This window comes from Macaca nemestrina, chromosome 20 (genome assembly GCF_043159975.1).
Source record: "Macaca nemestrina isolate mMacNem1 chromosome 20, mMacNem.hap1, whole genome shotgun sequence".
In the NCBI taxonomy this organism is placed as follows: Eukaryota; Metazoa; Chordata; class Mammalia; order Primates; family Cercopithecidae; genus Macaca; species Macaca nemestrina.
The window spans coordinates 58,690,832-58,709,858 of NC_092144.1; the positions used below are offsets into that span (position 1 = coordinate 58,690,832).

At 53.3% G+C, this 19,027-nt stretch overlaps 1 protein-coding gene across 6 annotated transcripts in view; it reads right to left on the bottom strand.

Moving 5' to 3' along the window:
* LOC105478643 (lemur tyrosine kinase 3) overlaps positions 1 to 9,936 on the bottom strand; it is a 29,044-nt gene extending 19,108 nt beyond the window's left edge. Inside the window, exons 1-6 of one of the 6 annotated variants that reach the window (XM_011736156.3) lie at positions 9,787 to 9,933; positions 7,739 to 7,851; positions 6,699 to 6,832; positions 6,262 to 6,412; positions 5,675 to 5,751; positions 5,093 to 5,211 (exon numbers count right to left, since the gene is read on the bottom strand). In XM_011736156.3, the coding sequence (XP_011734458.2) occupies positions 5,093 to 5,211; positions 5,675 to 5,751; positions 6,262 to 6,412; positions 6,699 to 6,832; positions 7,739 to 7,851; positions 9,787 to 9,827 (635 nt within the window). In that variant the 5' untranslated portion in view covers positions 9,828 to 9,933. Of the gene's footprint in view, positions 1 to 5,092; positions 5,212 to 5,376; positions 5,468 to 5,674; positions 5,752 to 6,261; positions 6,413 to 6,698; positions 6,833 to 7,738; positions 7,852 to 9,717 lie in introns of those variants that run through there. The other 5 variants (XM_071087342.1, XM_071087343.1, XM_071087344.1 and 2 more) reach the window with 5 other exon arrangements.
* Between the last annotated feature and the right edge of the window lie 9,091 nt (positions 9,937 to 19,027).

Below are 19,027 nucleotides of genomic sequence, written 5' to 3' on the forward strand. Positions count from 1 at the left end.
CCCGGGCCGTTGTACCTACAGTTTTTTCTCTCTCTCTTTTCTTTTCTTTCTTTCTTTTCTTTCTTTCTTCTTTCTTTCTTTTTTGAGACAGAGTTTTGTTCTTGTCACTCAGGCTGGAGTGCAATGGAGTGATCTCAGTTCACTGCAACCTCCACCTCCCGGGTTCAAGCGATTCTGCCTCAGCCTCCCTAGTAGTTGGGACTATAGGTGCACGCCACCAAGCCTGGCTAATTTTTGTATTTTTAGTAGATACGGGGTTTCACCATGTTGGCCAGGATGGTCTCAAACTCCTGACCTCAAGTGATCTGCCCACCTCAGCCTCCCAAAGTGCTGGGATTACAGGCGTGAGCCACCATGCCCTGCCTGCACCTATGGTTCTCTCTCTGCAGAACGCCCTCCTCTGATCGGAGTTCTCTTGGCACCCCCAGGCCTCTGCCTCAACATCATCTCCCCTGGAAGCTTCGCTGCCCCGCAATACCAGGTTGGATACCCCCCTTTACCCTCACGCTGTGGGAAAGAGTCAGACTCGGGGGGTTTGAACCCTGACTCCCACTTTCCTAGGTGTGTCATCTCAGGCAAGTCACTTCGCCGCTCCCTGCCTTGGTTTCCCTCATCTGTAAAAGGGGGACAGAGACAGCAACTTCCTCCGAGGAATTTCATGAGATCTGAGAAAAGCTGGTATGTGCTGAGATCCTAGCAATTACTGTTTTAATGGCAACATATTATTTGATTTTATTTTCACCCTGCATTTTTTTTTTTTTTTTTTTTGTGAGACAGAGTCTTGCTGTTTCACCCAGTCTGGAGTACAGTGGTGCAATCTCAGCTCACTGCAACCTCTGCCTCCTAGGTTCAAGTGATTCTCCTGCCTCAGCCTCCCACATAGTTGAGATTATAGGTGCACGCTACCACACTCAGCTAATTTTTGTATTTTTAGTAGATACGGGGTTTCACCATGTTGGCCAGGCTGGTCTTGAACTCCTGACCTCAAGTGATCTGCCCACCTCGGCCTCCCAAAGTGCTGGGATTACAGGCATGAGCCACCGTGCCCAGCCTTCACCCTGCATTCTAACTGTATTTCCGGGATATTCACTCTCCATGAGCTTCTTCCTATCCTACATCCTTTGCACCTGCTGTTCCCTCTGTCTGGATTGCATTTCCCATGGTGCTTTGCATGGCCAACTCCTCCAGATCAACCCAGCCTCCCTGATGGTCCTGTCCAAAGTGGGCCCTATCTCTGTCACATATTGCCTCAATTCCTCATGGTACTTGTCATTCTCTGACAGTTTCTCTCTCTCTCTCTTTTTTTTTTTTTTTTTTTGAGACAGAGTCTTGCTCTGTCACCTAGACTGGAGTGCAGTGGCACAATCTTGGCTCACTGCAGCCTCCGTCTCCCAGGCTCAAGCAATTCTCCTGCCTCATCCTCCTGAGTAGCTGGGATTACAGTCATGTGCCACCACGCCTGGCTAATTTTTGTATTTTTATTAGAGATGGGATTTCACCATGTTGACCAGGCTGGCCTTGAACTCCTGACCTCAGGCAATCTGCCTGCCTCGGCCTCCCAAATTGCTGGGATTACAGGTGTGAGCCACCGCGCCTGGCTGACAGTTTCTCTTTTTAAAATGGATTTATGGCTTGGCATGGTGGCTCTCACCTGAAATTTTGGCACTCTGGGAGGCCGAGGCAGGAGGATGGCTTGAACCTAGAAATTTGAGACCAGCTGGGGCAACATAGTAAAAATCCATCTGTACAATTAAAAAAGAAAAAAGAGGCCAGGCGCAGTGGCTCACACCTGTAGTCCCTGCACTTTGGGGGACCGAGGCGGGTGGATCACTTCAGGTCGGGAGTTCGAGACCAGCCTCACCAACATGGAGAAACCCCGTCTCTACTAGAAATACAAAATTAGCCAGGTGTGGTGCTGCATGCCTGTAATCCCAGCTACTTGGGAGGCTGAGGCAGGAGAATTGCTTGCACCCGGGAGGTGGCGGTTGCAGTGAGCTGAGGCCGTGCCATGGCACTCCAGCCTGGGCAACAAGAGTGAAATTCTGTCTCAAAAACAAAACAAAACAAAACAAAACAAAAATACCTGTAATCCCAACATTTTGGGAGGCCAAGGTGAGTGCATCACCTGAGGTCAGGAGTTCGAGACCAGCCTGGCCAACATGGTGAAACCCCGTCTCTACTAAAAATACAAAAAATTATTTGGTGGTGGGTGCCTGTAATCCCAGCTGCTTGGGAGGCTGAGGCAGGAGAATCGCTTGAACCCGGGAGGCAGAGGTTGCAGTGAGCTGAGATTGCACCACTGAACTCCAGCCTGGGCAACAAAGCAAGACTTCATCTGGAAAAAAAAAAAAAAAAAAGACAAATAAATAAAAATAAAAGTTAGCCAGGCCTGGTGGCTATGCAGGAGGCTGAGGCAGGAGGATCACTTGAGCCCAGGAGCTCAAGGCTAAAGTGAGCCTTGGGGAGGAAAAAAAGTCTCTATTTATCTGTTGTGTGCCTTTTCCACTAGGGGGTGAGCTTTCCTAGGATGAGAATTTGGTGTGTCTTCCTGCCTGTGTCCCCGGTGCCTAGGCTAGTAGATGCTGAATAAACACATGCGGAGAGAAGTACTGGCTTGGAAGTCTGCAGGAGGAAGATAATATTTCAGGCTTGCAGCCCAGGGTCTGGCCAGGAGTAGGTGCACAGTAACTTACTAGTTATTTTCCTACTGGGTGCCTGGCGGGAGGCAGAGCCACTTGTGTGCTGTGGGGCCGCTGCCCGGTACCCAGCCGTCTACTGCCTGTGTGTAACCACAGCTCTGCTGTTTATGCTGTGTGTCCTTCTCAGGAGAACAGGGTCTCTTGCTCCTGCTTGGCGGAAGAATTGTGCAACAGTGTTGTTGTTATTGTTGTTGTTTTCTCGCTCTGTCTCCCAGGCTGGAATGTGGTGGTGTGATCTCGGCTCACTGCAACCTCCACCTCCTAGGTTCAAATGATTCTCCTGCCCCAGCCTCCCGAGTCGCTGGGATTACAGGTGCCCGCCTACCACACCTGGTTAATGTTTGCATTTTTAGTAGAGACAGGGTTTCACCATGTTGGCCAGGCTGGTCTCGAACTCCTGACCTCATGATCTGCCTGCCTCAGCCTCCCAAAGTGCTGGGATTACAGGTGTGAGCCACTGTGCCTGGCCAATTTTTTTGTATATTTGTAGAGATGGGGTTTCACCCAGGCTGGTCTCCAACTCCTGAGCTCAGGCAATCTGCCCACCTCAGCCTCCCAAAATGCTAGGATTACAGGCGTGAGCCACCGTGCCCAGCCCGACAAAGCCACCGTACCCGGTCCAACAAAGTGTTCACAAGACTCCTGCCATGTGTGAGGCTTAAACAGTGGCTGGAGTTCCCGGCACTTGGGGCGGCTGTTGTAGGAGGAAGCCAGGATTCACTGTACACCCACAAATCTGGCCAAGGCCGGCCGCTCTGCTGTCAAATCCTCCCAGCAACCTGCTAGGCAGGATGATGATCCCCATTTGATCCAGGTGGAAACAGAGGCTCAGAGAGGTGAAGTGACTTGCCTAGGGTCACACAGCTGGTAATGATGGGAATGTTGGGATTTCATCTCGGGTCTGTGGCTTGCTCGGCAAACGTCTACAGAGAGCCAACAGCACTTGTGCTGGGGTAACGAGACGGACCCCGAGCTGCTGCTCATAGAGACCTGCACTGTCCAACAGAGCTTTGCAAAGGTGGGAATGTTCTGGACCAACCCTGCCTACCAGGGGAGCCACTGGCTACAGGTGGCTATCGAGCACTTGAGATATGATGAGGGTAGCTGAGGAAATGTGTTTTTAATTTGATTGCATTTTAATTAGCTTACATTTTATGTATTTATTTATATAATAGAGGCAGGGTCTTGCTCTGTCGCCCAGGTGGGAGTGCAGTGGTACAGCCATAGCTCACTGCATCCTCCAATTTCTGGCCTCAAATGATCCTCCCACCTTGGCCTCCCAAAATGCTGGGACTACAGGCGTATACCACCTTGCCCATCTTAGCTTAAATGTAATAGGCATATGTGGCCAGTGGTTGCTGGCACAGGTTTAGGGAGAGACAGGCAATAAGCAAGTAAGCAGATGATACAGTGACAACCTGGGGTACGGGTTATGAAGAAAACACACACCATGACGGGGTGGAGCATCCCAGGCCCCTCTTTGGAAGGAGGAGAGGAGTAAGGGAAGGTGTCTCTGAGCTGAGGCCTGAGGAAGGGAAGGGTCCCCATCCACACCTAGGGGTGTGCAAGGAGTGACATTCTAGAGAAAGGATATAGCAAGGAGCAATGCGCTGGGGCAGGGAAGAGGCTTCCGTGGGGAGGGTCAGTGGGGAGGCCAGGGTGGCTGGGGTGAGGGGGACAATGGAAGGAAGGGGACTGTGTCAGACTCTGCAGGGCCTGTGGGCTGTCAGGAGGAGCAGATGTGGATGTGTCCTGTAGGCAGTTGGGAGCCATGGGAGGTTTTGGAGCAAGGGAGTGCCAAGACCCGATGTGTTTCTCAGGGTAAAGCCCACCTTTACAACTGCTCTGATAAGGGGTCTCTGCGAACACACCCTTTCCAAAACAGGGAACTCACTACTTCACAAGGAATTTATCTGGCAAGTGTTTACCTAGACACCATCCTAGAAGCACTGAGAGTGGAGTAGAGACCAAGCAGGGCAGGGATGGAGCTCCACAGTGGCCTGCTCAGGAACCTAGTCTGTGGCCTGGGGAAGGGAAGCACCAGCCGGTACCCAACATTGAACATGGGAATCTCACATCCTCTCAGCTGCCCACTTCATGAGGACACTAGGGCTTCTTGGACTGACTTTCCAGATGAACATCCGGAGGTTCAGAGGGGAGAGGAACAGGCCTCTAGCTCAGCTTCTGTGCTCCCACCTCCTCCACCATCCTGCCTCTCATTTCCCACCCTTAGCTCGGTCCAGAGGAAGAACCTGAGGTTGAGGGAGGGAAGTTCTCCTGCCAGAGCGGCACAGCTGGGAAGAGGTAGATTCCACATTTGACCCATAGAGCGCTCCTTCCACTCCTGAATGTCACCTCAACAAGGCGCACACCCACTGAAAAACCCCCAGTACCTGTACGGCTGGGCTTCCGAGATGAACTTGCGTTGCTCCAGGGGCCCTGCGCTGGCTCGGAGCTCCTTCACCACCACCTGGGCAGGGGTGTAGTCGGAGAAAATCTCTCCCAGGATCACCTGGTCAAGGGGAACCCAGGAGTCAGCGAGTGCCAGTTCCCCAGCCCCGTCCCCTGGGACCAGCTCCACTCCACCACACAGCTCCCAACCCCCGGCTCCTTCCCAGCTTCTCCCTCCACATCCCACCACCCTTGACCCACACCAGACATGGGGTGAGACACTCACGGGCCCAGAATCCGATGGACGCAGGGACGGATGGAAGGATGGACAGACGGACGGACGCGTGGAGAGCCGGGTGGCGCGGCGGAGTGGTCAATGGAGTGAGGAGGGAGGCGCTGACTGACAGATGTCGGGGATGGGGCGGGTGGGAGCCGGTGAGAGGTGGACGGAGGGGGAATGGGAGGCTGAGGGGGTACGGGGAGGAGGCGAGGGATAGATGAGAAGTGGTGAGAGCAGGGGTGTGGACACAGAACAGGACAGCTCGGATCCATGGAGCCCTGCCTCCCCTCCCCAGCCCACTCACCTTCCCAAACCAGCCACTCCCAATCTCCTGCAGGTAGCTGAGGTGCTGGCGGCTAAGGCCCAGGGGGGTGGTCATGTCTGGGGAGGGCAAGAGGGGAAAGCCCCTGAGCCTCTCCCCCCTCCCGAGTGCCACCAACACACCCCAAGTCAGTGGGGACTGGGGTCAGAGCAGACATCACTCTCTTTTCATTGGCTGCCACCCGCATTCCATGTCAGAATCTCAGCTTCCTCATTGGCTGCTCGCAAGACTCCAGCATCCAATCAGTCCTTCCCTTTGGCATCCCAAGCTCCTATGATGTGATTTCAGCCTCCCATTGGTTGCCTCTGAGACTGTGCTCTATGCTAATCTCACCACTGCTTGCCCCACAAGAATCCCCAAATCTGGTTTTGGATTAAGCAATGGCTACCACCAAGATGATCTTTGTCTGCCTTCCCATAGGCTGCTTCCAGGATTCCGGGGCTCCCACCTATGCCTTTCTCGTTGGCTGACCCTGGTCTCAACCGCCCCAGCCCCTAAAGGAAGACACTCATCATCTTCTGGCCTTTCCCGGGACACCATGGGATTCCGGTCATGGTGTGGGGCAGTACCTGAGTGTGAAGGCTGCGGGGCAGGCATTGGTAAGGAGACCTCAGCCAGTGGGAGAATGTAGACATCAGGCAGCGACTGTGAGGAGGAGGTCTCCTCCGCAGGGGGAGTGTACTCCCCGGAGCAGTCCTCCCCTTCAGGGTTCTCAAACTCCTGGGGCCGAGAGAGGCGAGGAGGAGTTGGAGAACGCAGGGATGAGAGACACGCCATCGTCTTTCTCTTACGTTTGTCTCCCCTTCATTTTTGTAACTGTCTCCCAGTCCCAACCCAATTTCCATCCCCCTGTTTCTCCATCCCAAGGCTCCAGATCTTGCCATAGCTTCAAGCTAGAAGGTGCTCTCGGATTTACTGCCCCCCTCTCCCCACCAACCACCTGTGTTGGGGGTAAAGGCCTTGCTGGAGTCTTTCTCCCCAGGTTGAATCCCCTCATGCACCTCACCTTGAAGCCGACATCGCCCCGTTTGCAGCACAGACAGGTGAGGAGGAGGAAGATGAAGGCCAGCAGGCCGGAGCAGGAAATGAGGACCACAGCGTAGGGAGGAGCCAGAGGAGCCCGGCCCAGGGCGAATCCATCTGCGGGCACAGGGCTGGGCTGGGGTCCCAGCTTCAAGTCCCTGGATACCGGAATCATGCCCCCTCCCGTCCCGGCACGTCTTGGACTACAACTCCCATGATGCTCTGCGACCAGGGTCCCTTGGCAGAGGTGCAGAGTGGCCCAAGGCATTGTGGGAGTTGTAGTTTGGGGCCTTCCCAAGTGGTTGGATTGGGGGTGGGGTCTCTCCTCTGGTCCCAAACTGGGACCCCCCCACCTCACCCCACCCCATCCCCTCACCCCAGGCTTGGATGAATTCCAGTGAGGGCTGAAGGAAAGAGGAGTAATAGTGAAGCCTGGAGCTTGCAGAATTTAAAATACGCTCCCATGGACAGCCTCATTACCCCTCATTGGGGAGGAGGACGAGCTCTAAGCTGCAGGCTGGGAGAGGATTCTTGCCCATGCTGGAACCCCCCAGTTTGTGGGGTTAAGATCTGTCTCTTTTAGGGACGCTTGGCGCACACCGATGTCCTCTATCCCCAGCCCGAGACCCAAAGAAGGGAACTCCGCAAGCCCTGGATCTCCTCAGAAGCCAGAGACAGCCTCTCGTGTTGTGTCCCCCTTAGAAATAGTATTCCTGTCCTCTGCCCCCAATTCTCCCAGAGGCCCTATCCTTCCCCGGCTTCCTGCACACACCAGCACAAACACATGCGTGCACGCATACACACATGTTGCCCAAACGGAGCCCCCTCCCCACCCAGCCCTCAGCCTGCCTCCCACAGGCCCTGCTGACAGAGGCACCGTCCCCGTCGCTCCGGGCCCGGCTGGGCTGCGGGAAGACGCGCACCAGGTGACGGGGCAGGACCTGCAGACAGACCCCTGGGAAGACAGCGAGGCCGCCGCGCGGGTGGGGGCCGCCGGACAGACGGATGGCCCGACAGACTCACCGGGGTGGGCCGGGGACGCCAGGCAGCCGGAGGCGGAGACGGCCGCAAGGAGGATGAGGGCGCCGGGGGCAGGCATCTTGTCGAGGATGGCAGGGAGGTGGAGGTGGTGGCGGCTGGGGAGGAGGGGGGGGCGGGCCCTCAGCCCCCAGCCATGGGGACCCGCGCGACCCTGGCCTCCTCCCGGCCCAGGAGAGGGGCAGGAGACGCAGGACAGGGGGAGGGAGGGGCTGCTTGCTGGCTCAGGTACCCCCCTCCCCCTCTTTGAAGGGACAGACGGATGAAGGGATGGAGAGGCGGACAGAGGAGAGGAGCTGGGGAGCCGGGGTTGCTGGGGTGGGGGGGAGAGGGTAGGATGGGGGGGGCGAGAAAGAGGGCCCCGCCCCCGAGGGCAGCCAGGATTGGGGGAGCAGAGAGCCTGTCACAGGAAGGGTGGGAGGAGGGAGGATGGAGCGTCGTCATGGCAACTGGCTCCCCCGTAGCATTGGCTGCCAGGAGGGAGGGGAGGAAATGGGAGGGGGAAGGACAGACAGGGACTGGCACACGCTTGCGGCGGGGAGGGGGAAGGGGGGGCAGGGCCCACGGGTGCCTGGCCCGGACACCGCTGTGACATGCCACCAGCATGGACACATGTGCTACACGCCAAGATGCAGATGTCAGGCACGCGCAGCCCACACACAGCTGACACACGTCGCAGGGACCCTCATAGACAAGCGCATCACATACAAAGGTGGACAGCCATCAGCAGACGGGGACACGTACACGTCACACACAAAGACGCAGGGACCGCACTGGAAACGCACAGGCAGGCCGGCTTCCAGCACAGATGCACCCGGCCACGCAGGAACGTCAAAGCATCACAAAGACCCACACATGCCCCAGACAAAGTAAAGCCCCAAATCCACAGACGCACACAGCACAAAGATCCCCACGGACACCACTGTGACATGCTGACACTCACAGTCACAGCCACGCAGAGAGCCCCTAGACAAATGAGCAACAAAGAATACCCACAGACACAAGTATCACATACATGCATGTCACATGGACATGCACAGACAGCAATTGCATGGACACACGCAGACACATACATCATATGAACTAACATAGACACGGACCCAGCAGCTACACAGAGACCGGCACATCACATACGTGAGTACACAGAAACGTAACACATGCATATATATGGACATGTAACATGCATCATTCACACGGACACACACTTCACACACATGGATACATACAGACACATCACCTACACATGCATACAGGCACACACAACTCATACACACAGGGCTACATAAATCACATGCAAAAATGCACATAAATACACCACACACTGATATACACAGACACATATAACATGCACATATACACAGTCACACACTACACATAAACACAGACATCGGCACACAGATCAAATACAGACACACAGAGATGCATGTGTCACATACCTAAACAGACTTGGACACACACATCACAAATACACACACCTTTCACACAAGGTTACAAAGACACGGAACCCCACCACAGTCACACATCACATGCAGAAACACGCACGGGCACACATAACACATACAAAGATTCACACACCCACAACACAGACACAGACACGCGCACAGTCACACGGATCGCAAATACCCACGTTTCCCGTGAGGTTTCGCAGACATTACACAACCACAGCACTTGCCTCATACAAAAGATACATGATCATAGTTTATTTAATGTATTTATTCTTATGAGTATTTAGTCTGTGCCAGGTATCGTCCGCAGCGTTTTACACGTACAGAATTACCTTGCAATCCTCATAACCGCCCTCTGAGACAGGTATTTTTAAATCATGCCCATTGTACAGATGAGGCAACTGAGGCACAGCGCGGGGTAGTCACCTGCCCCAAGGCACACAAGCCGGGAAGTGGCAAAGCTGGGACTGGAACCCGGTCCATCGGGGACACCGACACATCAGACAAGGACACACATACATCACGTGCCAGGCCGCCGCCGTCTCGGGGTCACATCCCACCCTCCAGCGCCCCGAGCTGCAGACACACCCGGAAGCGCGGACTCCCACCCTGGGCGCGGACCTCTCCATCGTCCGTGAGCACCTGCGAGGCGTTCCCCTGGGTGAGGCTGGGCCGGAGCTGCGCACCCAAGACGCAGCCTCAGCAACACTCGGCGCAGGCGACCCAGCCCCCCACCCCAACCCCCCAGCAGGGGCCCAGGGCTTTCCACCAAAACGCGCAGCCGTGGCGCACACCGGCCGGGCAGTGCACACTCCCCGCAGAGCGCAGCCCTCCTCATCTGGGGGCTCAGGGGAAGGGGAAAGGGGCTGCCTTCGGGGTGTCTCATTGGAGAAACTGAGGCAGGTTCATCACGGGAGGGAGGGGGCGCACGGAAGGGCTGCAGGGTGGAGGGGATGCAATCGGGGGGCGGGGAGTGAGAAAAGACGCAATTTGCTGCCCCGGTGGCTGAAGGGCACAGAACCTGGCGGAAGCAGAGGCTTATGGGAAGTGTAGTCCTGGCCTTGAGACTTGTAGGAAATGTAGTCCTGCTCAACCCAGTAAGGAGGCTCAGGTTAAGCCGCGGCTGGATGCGGGTAGCAGAAGCCGAGGGAGGGTCCGCTGCATGGGTCTTTGGAAGTGACGTGAGCAGAATTATCGAGTCCTAGGGAGTGGCACAAGCGGGGCTGCAGTCCTGACTCTGGCCCCAGCTCGCTGGTTCATGTATTCACTCAACAAACGTTTATTAGGCACCCACTATGTGATTAGGCAGGCGCTGGGCCAGAAGCTGGGGCCGCAGCAGGAAGCAAGCGAGACGTGTTCCCTCAACTTCTGGAAGTCTCGAGGATTCAAGGAAAGCAGCCACGAGTGGAATAATTGCACATTAGGGCTTAAGCACTGCCAGGCACCTCTGAGTCAGGGTGGGGATGGAGTGGGTCTTGTCTGGGGAGTAACAGGGGGTTCCCTAGAGCTTTTCAAACTGTGAGCGCCCAGCCATTAGCAGGGGTGATATCAAGATCCTCGGTGGTCTCAGAAACAAAGTCACTCTCTGAAAAGAAAGAAAGACAAAAAATACTCCGTGGCAATCAGCAATTTTTTTTTTTTTTTTTTTTTTTTTTTAATGGGGCGGGCGTGATGGCTCACGCCTGTAATCCCAGCACTTTGGGAGGTTGAAGAGGGCGGATCACGAGATCAGGAGATCGAAACCATCCTGGCCAACATGGTGAAACCTCGTCTCTATTAAAAATACGGGCCGGGCGCGGTGGCTCAAGCCTGTAATCCCAGCACTTTGGGAGGCCGAGGCGGGCGGATCACAAGGTCGGGAGATCGAGACCACAGTGAAACCCCGTCTCTACTAAAAATACAAAAAATTAGCCGGGCGCGGTGGCGGGCGCCTGTAGTCCCAGCTACTCAGGAGGCTGAGGCAGGAGAATGGCGGGAACCCGGGAGGCGGAGCTTGCAGTGAGCCGAGATCGCGCCACTGCACTCCAGCCTGGGCAACAGCGTGAGACTCCGTCTCAAAAAAAAAAAAAAAAAAAAAAAAAAAAAAAATACGAAAATTAGCCGGGCATGGTGGCAGTTGCCTGTAGTCCCAGCTACTCAGGAGGCTGAGGCAGGAGAATCTCTTGAACCCGGTAGGCAGAGGTTGCAGTGGGCCAAGATTGCCACACCACTGCACACCAGCCTGGCGACAGAGTAACACTCCTTCTCAAAAAAAAAAAGTAAGGAAAGAAAAAAAACAAAAATGGAATAGAATAAACTAGAACGCCATAGCAGACTGCATGCTCAGTATAAAGGAAATGTTAATGTATGAAACTTTTTGTTGTTGTTGTTGAGCCAGGGTGTTGCTCTGTTGCCCAGGCTGGAGCGCAGCGGTGCAATCATAGCTCACTGCAGCCTCAAACTCCTGGGCTCAAGCAATCCTCCCACCTCAGCCTCTGGAGTAGCTGGGACTACAGGTGCATGCCACCACACCAGGCTAATTTTTAAAATTTTATTTTTGTAGAGATGGGGAGTCTCCTTGTGTTGCCCAGGCTGGTCTCAAACTCCTGGCCTCAAACAATCTACCTCCCTCAGACTCCCAAAGTACTGGGATTACAGGCCTGAGCCACCGTGCATGGCCCATATATGAAACTTTTCTTTCTTTCTTTTTTTTTTTTTCTTTGAGACGGAGTCTGGTTCTGTTGCCTAGGCTGTGCAGTGGCATTATCTCTACTCACTGCAACCTCTGCCCCCTGGGCTCAAGCAATTCTTCTGCCTCAGCCTCTCTAGTAGCTGGGATTACAGGTGTGTGCCACCACGCCCGGATAATTTTGTACTTTTAGTAGAGACAGGGTTTCACCACGTGGGCCAGGCTGGTCTCGAACTCCGGGTCTCATGTGATCCACCCCCCTTGGCCTCCCAAAGTGCTGAGATTAGCGGTGTGAGCCACCACACCTAGCCCAGGCTTCACACTCTTAAATTGTTTCTTTTGTAAGGTGAGATTGTTCCTAACTAAGTCTCACCATGGACATACTCCAGTGTTGGATGACAGGTTGGCTGCCAAGCCCCTCTGGGGTTGTTCAACAGAAGCAGTAGATACTCCTGTGACCTTGTTTAAAATCTGAAAAATCGGCTGGGCGCAGTGGCTCACGCCTGTAATGGGAGACTGAGGCAGGAGAATCGTTTGAACCTGGGTGGTGGAGTTTTCACTGAGTTGAGATTGTGCCACTGCACTCCAGACTGGGCGACAGAGCGAGACTGCCTCAAAAAAAAAAAAGAAAAGAAAAAGAAAAAGAAAAAGATTATGAGTCTGTTTGGGTCAGTTTTATCACCAAATTTATCCTAATACTTTTTCCTTTTTGGCACTTTATTGATTTCAAATAACTGAAACTACATGTCAGTGGTTCTCAAAGCATGGTTCAGAGTTCCCTAGGAGTCCCTGAGACCCTTTCGAGGGATCCATGAGGTCGAAATTATTTGTATATTACCCTCCTGAGATGTTAACTGCCTTTTTTATTCTCGTTCGCTCATGAGTGGACAGTGGAAGTTTCCAGAAGTTGCCCAACATGTAATGAATGGTGGCACTGAAGACAGACACAGATGCAAGGATCCAGCCAGACATTAAAGAGATGTGCGGCTGGGTGCAGTGGCTCATGCCTGTAATCCCAGCACTTTGGAAGGTCGACGCCAGTGGATCACTTGAGGTCAGGAGTTTGAGACCAGCCTGGCCACAGAGCGACAGAGTGGAATGCTGTCAAAAAAAAAAAAAAAAAAAAAATTTTCCAAATGACACAATGCCACGCGATGCACTGAGTTTTTTTTGAAAATGGTTTTTTTTTTTTTTTTTTGAGATGGAGTTTCATCTCATTGCCCAGGCTAGATTGCAATGGGGGTGATCTCAGCTCACTGTAACCTCTGCCTCCCGAGTTCAAGTGATTCTCCTGTTTCAGCCTCCTGAGTAACTGGGATTACCGGCGCCCGATACCAGGCCTGGAAATTTTTGTATTTTTAGTAGAGCCGGGGTTTCACCATGTTGGTCAGGCTGGTCTCGAACTCCTGACCTCAGGTGATCCACTCGCCTCGGCCTCCCAAAGTGCTGAGCTTACAGGTATGAGCCACTGTGACCAGCTTTTAGTTTTGTTTTTTTTTTTTTTTTTGAGACAGAGTCTTGCTCTGTCGCCTAGACTGGAGTGCAGTGGTGCAATCTTGGCTCACTGCAACCTCCTCCCAGGTTCAAGCAATTCTCCTGCCTCAGTCTCCCAAGTAGCTAGGATTACAGGCGCCGGCCGCTATGCCTGACCAATTTTTTGTATTTTAGTAGAGACGGGGTTTCACCGTATTGCCCAGGCTGGTGTTGAACTCCTGAGCTCAGGTGATCCACCCGCCTTAGTCTCCCAAAGTGCTAGGATTACAGGCTTGAGCCACCACACCCCACCAAATAGTTATTTTTATAAAAATAGGTTTATAAGTTAACTTGCAATGGAAACCCAGTGCTTTGGGAGGCCAAGGTGGGAGGATCCCTTGAGGTCAGGAGTTCAAGACCAGCGTGGCCTACAAGGGAAAACCTCGTCTCTATAAAAAATACAAAAATTAGCTAGGCGTGGCGGCGCACACCTGTAGTCCCAGCTACTTGGGAGGCTGAGGCATGAGAATTGTCTGAACCCAGGAGGTGGAGGTTGCAGTGAGCTGACATGGTGCCACTGCGCTCCAGCCGGGGTTACAGAGCAAGGCTCTATTTCAAAAATAGCAACAACAATAAATTTGCTGAATGAAGGAAAGAACAAGGTTATTTCCTGCAGGTGCATTTGATGACTGATTCAAGCCAGGAGCACTCCCCTGTCCCTTGGGTGTTGTCCACTCAGCACAAGTTCCCAGCTGATGGACTATGACTGTCCATTCCAGGGAAGAGGAAGAGAAAGTTGTCATGAGGACGCAGAAGGGTGCACTGCACTGAACCAGGGTTCCTTGCAGAGAAGCCTCCAGAGAGGATGATATTTAGGCCCAGCTGTGGCTGGGAGCAGGGTTGAGGCTGAGGCTGGGGGTGGGGAGCTGAGCAGGGAGGTCATTCCAAGCAGGGGCCACAGACAGCACAAAGACCTGGAGCTGTGGAACCGCTTGGGACCTTCAGGAAACTTGCACCTGCCCCACCCACCGCCTCCCCAGCGCGGTGGCTCTGGCCCAAACCTCCCAGTCATCGCCGACTGGCTGTCTTTTTCCCACACCTCCACGTCCAGTCCATTAGCTGACTCTACTTTCAAAATATTTCCAGAATCTGGCCACCTTTCACCACCTCTGCTTCCACCCTCATTGTTTGCTTGGACTATTGCAGTAGCCTCCTCGATGACCTCCACACTCGGCTCCTCACCCCATCATCTCTTCTTGCTACAGTAGCCAGGAAAGCCTCTTAACTCCGAAGTTAGCTCACGTCCCTCCTGTGCTCTCAACCCTCCCCCGGCTCCCATCTCACTTGGAGTAAAGGCCAACATCCTCCCCATGGCCCACGTGACTCTAAATGATCCGCCCCTCCAAGTCTGTCTACCCTCTTGCTGGTACACTTCCCCCTGTTCATTCCCTTCCAGCCACGCTGGCCTCCCTGTTCCTCCAACACTGCACAGGCGAGAAACAGCTTCGGGGCCTTTGCACTCAGCGCCCTGTGTTCTCCGGGGAGTCCCCATTCCCCAGGTCTGCACCTGGCTGACGTCTTTGTTTCAATTAGGCTTCTGCCCACGTGTGGCCTCCCCACAGATGCCTTCCTTGGCTACCAAGGCAGCAACCCTGACCCTTATGCCCTTCTTGTCCCTTAACCCATTTAATTTTTCTTTCTTTCTTTTTTTTTTTTTTTTTTTGAGACCTAGTTTTGCTCTTGTCGCCCAGGCTGTAGTGCAATGATGCGATCTCGGCTCATTGCAACCTCTGACTCCCCGGGTTCAAGTGATTCTCCTGCCTTAGCTTCCCAAGCAGCAGGGATTACAGGCGCCCACCACCACGCCAGACTAATTTTTGTATTTTCAGTAGAGATGGGGTTTCACCATGTTGGCCAGTCTAGTCTCAAACTCCTGACCTCAGGTGATCCACCTGCCTAGGCCTCCCAAAGTGCTGGGATTACAGGCGTGAGCCACGATACCCAGCGTCCTTTATTATTATTTTTTTTAAGACAGAGTCTTGCTCTGTCACCCAGGCTGGAATGCAATAGAACAATCTCAGCTCACTGCAACCTCTGCCTCCCAGATTCAAGCGATTCTCCTGCCTCAGCCTCCTGAGTAGCTGGGATTACAGGCACCACCAAGCCCCGCTAATTTTTCTATTTTTAGTAGAGATAGGGTTTCACCATGTTGGCCAGGCTAGTCTCGAACTCCTGACCTCAGGTGATCCTCCCGCCTCTGCCACCCAAAGTGCTGGGGTTACCGCGGCCAGTCCCAGTATCATTTTTCATAATTGCAATCAGCTCCACCTGACTTGGGGCCGCATATTCGTGCATGGAGCCCTGGAGAACAAGGATCTTTGCTTTTGTTTCCTGCTATGTCCCCAGCGCCAGGTACACAGAAGAGTCTCAGTGAGTGTGACTGCAGGAATGAGGCTAGGATGACAGGGAGAGACAGCCCCAGCAGTGGGCAGAGGTGAGGTTGCCAGAGGCTCTGTCTGCAGAGCCAAGGAGTTGAGTCTCCACTGGGAAAGTGAGTGTGTGTGCAAGCAGGGTGACCAGGGTGACCAGGCTGCAGGACTGGGGGGACACGGCCTCCTCCTCTTTTATGAAACTGAAGGACCATTAGGGTATGACAGGCTGGGGGAGGAATATTCCATGAGGCCAGGATGCTGCCTCAGACTTCATTCACTAATTCATTCATTCATTCATCCATTCAGCAAACAAAACAAGCCCCCATTCCAGCAGGCCGGTTGGGTGGACGAAAAGAAAGAAGCTGGGCCGGGCGCGGTGGCTCAAGCCTGTAATCCCAGCACTTTGGGAGGCCGAGACAGACGGATCACGAGGTCAGGAGATCGAGACCATCCTGGCTAACACAGTGAAACCCCATCTCTACTAAAAAAAAAAAAATACAAAAAACTAGCCAGGCGAGGTGCCAGGCGCCTGTAGTCCCAGCTACTCAGGAGACTGAGGCAGGAGAATGGTGTAAACCCGGGAGGCAGAGCTTGCATTTAGCTGAGATCCAGCCACTGCACTCCAGCCTGGGCGACAGAGCGAGACTCCGTCTCAAAAAAAAAAAAAAAAGAAAAAAAGAAAAGAAAGAAGCTGAAGGGACAGCAATATCAATAATGGTATTTTATTTCACTTTTTTTTTTGTTTTTACTTTTTAAATTTTTTCTTTTCCCATATCTGCCAAAACAGCATTTATTTCACTTTTTTTTTTTTTTTTTTTTTTTTTTGAGACGGAGTCTTGCTCTGTCACCCAGGCTGGAGTGCAGTGGCCGGATCTCAGCTCACTGCAAGCTCCGCCTCCCGGGTTTACGCCATTCTCCTGCCTCAGCCTCCCGAGTAGCTGGGACTACAGGCGCCCGCCACCTCGCCCGGCTATTTTTTTGTATTTTTTAGTAGAGACGGGGTTTCACCGTGTTAGCCGGGATCGTCTCTCGATCTCCTGACCTCGTGATCCGCCCATCTCGGCCTCCCAAAGTGCTGGGATTACAGGCTTGAGCCACCGCGCCCGGCCTTTTTTTTTTTTTTAAGACGGAGTCTCACTCTGTCGTCACCCAGGCTGGAGTGCAGTGGCCGGATCTCAGCTCACTGCAAGCTCCGCCTCCCGGGTTCACGCCATTCTCCTGCCTCAGCCTCCCAAGTAGCTGGGACTACAGGCGCCTGCCACCTCGCCCGGCTAGTTTTTTGTATTTTTAGTAGAGACAGGGTTTCACCATGTTAGCCAGGATGGTCTCGAGTTCCTGACCTCATGATCCTCCCACCTCAGCCTCCCAAAGTGCTGGGATTATAGGCTTGAACCACCGCGCCCGGGCCTATTTTGTTTTTTGTTTTTTTTTTAAGACAGAGTCTCTCTTTGTTGCCCAGAGTGCAGTGGCACGATATTGGCTCACTGCAGCCACCGCCTCCTGGGCTCAAGAGATTCTCCTGCCTCAGCCTCCTGAGTAACTGGGATTACAGGCGTGTGCCACCACGCCCGGCTAATTTGTGGATTTTTAGGAGAGGCGGGGTTTCACCATGTTGGTCAGGCTGGCCTCAAACTCCTGACCTCAAGTGATCTGCCTGCCTTGGCCTCCCAAAGTGCTGGGATTATAGGTGTGGACCACCACAGCCTGGCCTATTTCACTTTTAATGGAGGTATAATTTAAAACAATAATAAGCAGAGATTTATTTTTTATTTATTTATTTTTTTTGAGATGGAGTCTCGCTCTGCCGCCCAGGCTGGAGCGCAGTGGTGCAGTCTTGACTCACTGCAACCTCTGCCTCCCAGGTTCAAGTGATTCTCCTGCCTCAGTCTCCCAAATAGCTGGGATTATAGGCATGCACCACCACGCCTGGCTATTTTTTGTTTTTGTTTTTGTTTAGTAGAGACGGGGTTTCACCGCATTGGTCAGGCTGGTCTCGAACTCCTGACATCAAGTGATCCACCCTCCTCAGCCTCCCAAAGTGCTGGGATTACAGGCGTGAGCCACCACGCTCCGCCAGCAAGCAGGGATCTTAAGGGTACAGTTTGAGGCCAGGCATGATGGCTCATTCCTGTGATCACAGCACTTTGCACTTTGGTGCAAAGTTTGAGAGTTTGAGACGAGCCTGGGCAACATAGTAAGGCCCTGGCTCTACAAAAATAAACATTAAAAAATAATCTGGGCCGGGCGCGGTGGCTCAAGCCTGTAATCCCAGCACTTTGGGAGGCCGAGGCGGGCGGATCACAAGGTCAGGAGATCGAGACCACAGTGAAACCCCGTCTCTACTAAAAATACAAAAAATTAGCCGGGCGCGGTGGCGGGCGCCTGTAGTCCTAGCTACTCAGGAGGCTGAGGCAGGAGAATGGCGTGAACCCGGGAGGCGGAGCTTGCAGTGAGCCGAGATCGCGCCACTGCACTCCAGCCTGGGCAACAGCGTGAGACTCCGTCTCAAAAAAAAAAATAATAATAATAATAATAATAATCTGGGCATGGTGGTGTACACCTGTAGTCCCAGCTACTCAGGAAGCTGAGGCAGGAGGATCACTTGAACCCAGGAGCTGGAGGCTGCAGTGAGCCATGATCGAACCACTGCACTCCAGCCTGGGTGACGGTGTGATACCCTGTCTCTAAAAAAAAAAAAAAAGCTGGGTGTGGTGGCTCACACCTGTAATCCCAGCACTTTGGAAGGCTAAGGCAGGTGGATCACTTGCGGTCAGGAGTTCGAGACCAGCCTGGCCAACATGGTGAAACCCTGTCTCTACTAAAAATACAAAAATTAGCCGGGTGTGGTGATGCATGCATGTAATCCCAGCTACTAGGGAGGTTGAGGTGGGAGAATTGCTTGAACCCAGGAGGTGGAGGTTGCAGTGAACCGAGATCACTCCACTACACTCCAGCCTGGGCAACAGAGTGAGACTCCATCTCAAAAAAAAAAAAAAAAAATGAGGGAGAACACGATGGCCTGGGAAGAGAAAGCTCCAAGAGCTCCAAGATATAATGTGAAGTGAAAAAAAGCAAGTCACAGAACAATGAGAATAGTGTGATACAATTTACATAAGAAGAAAACAAGCCGGGCATGGGAACCTTTCTTGTAGTTCCAGCTACTCAGGAGACTGAGGCAGGAGGATCCCTTGAGCCCAGGAATTTGTGGTGGCAGTGAGCTATGATCGTGTCACTGCACTCCTGCCTAGGCAACAAA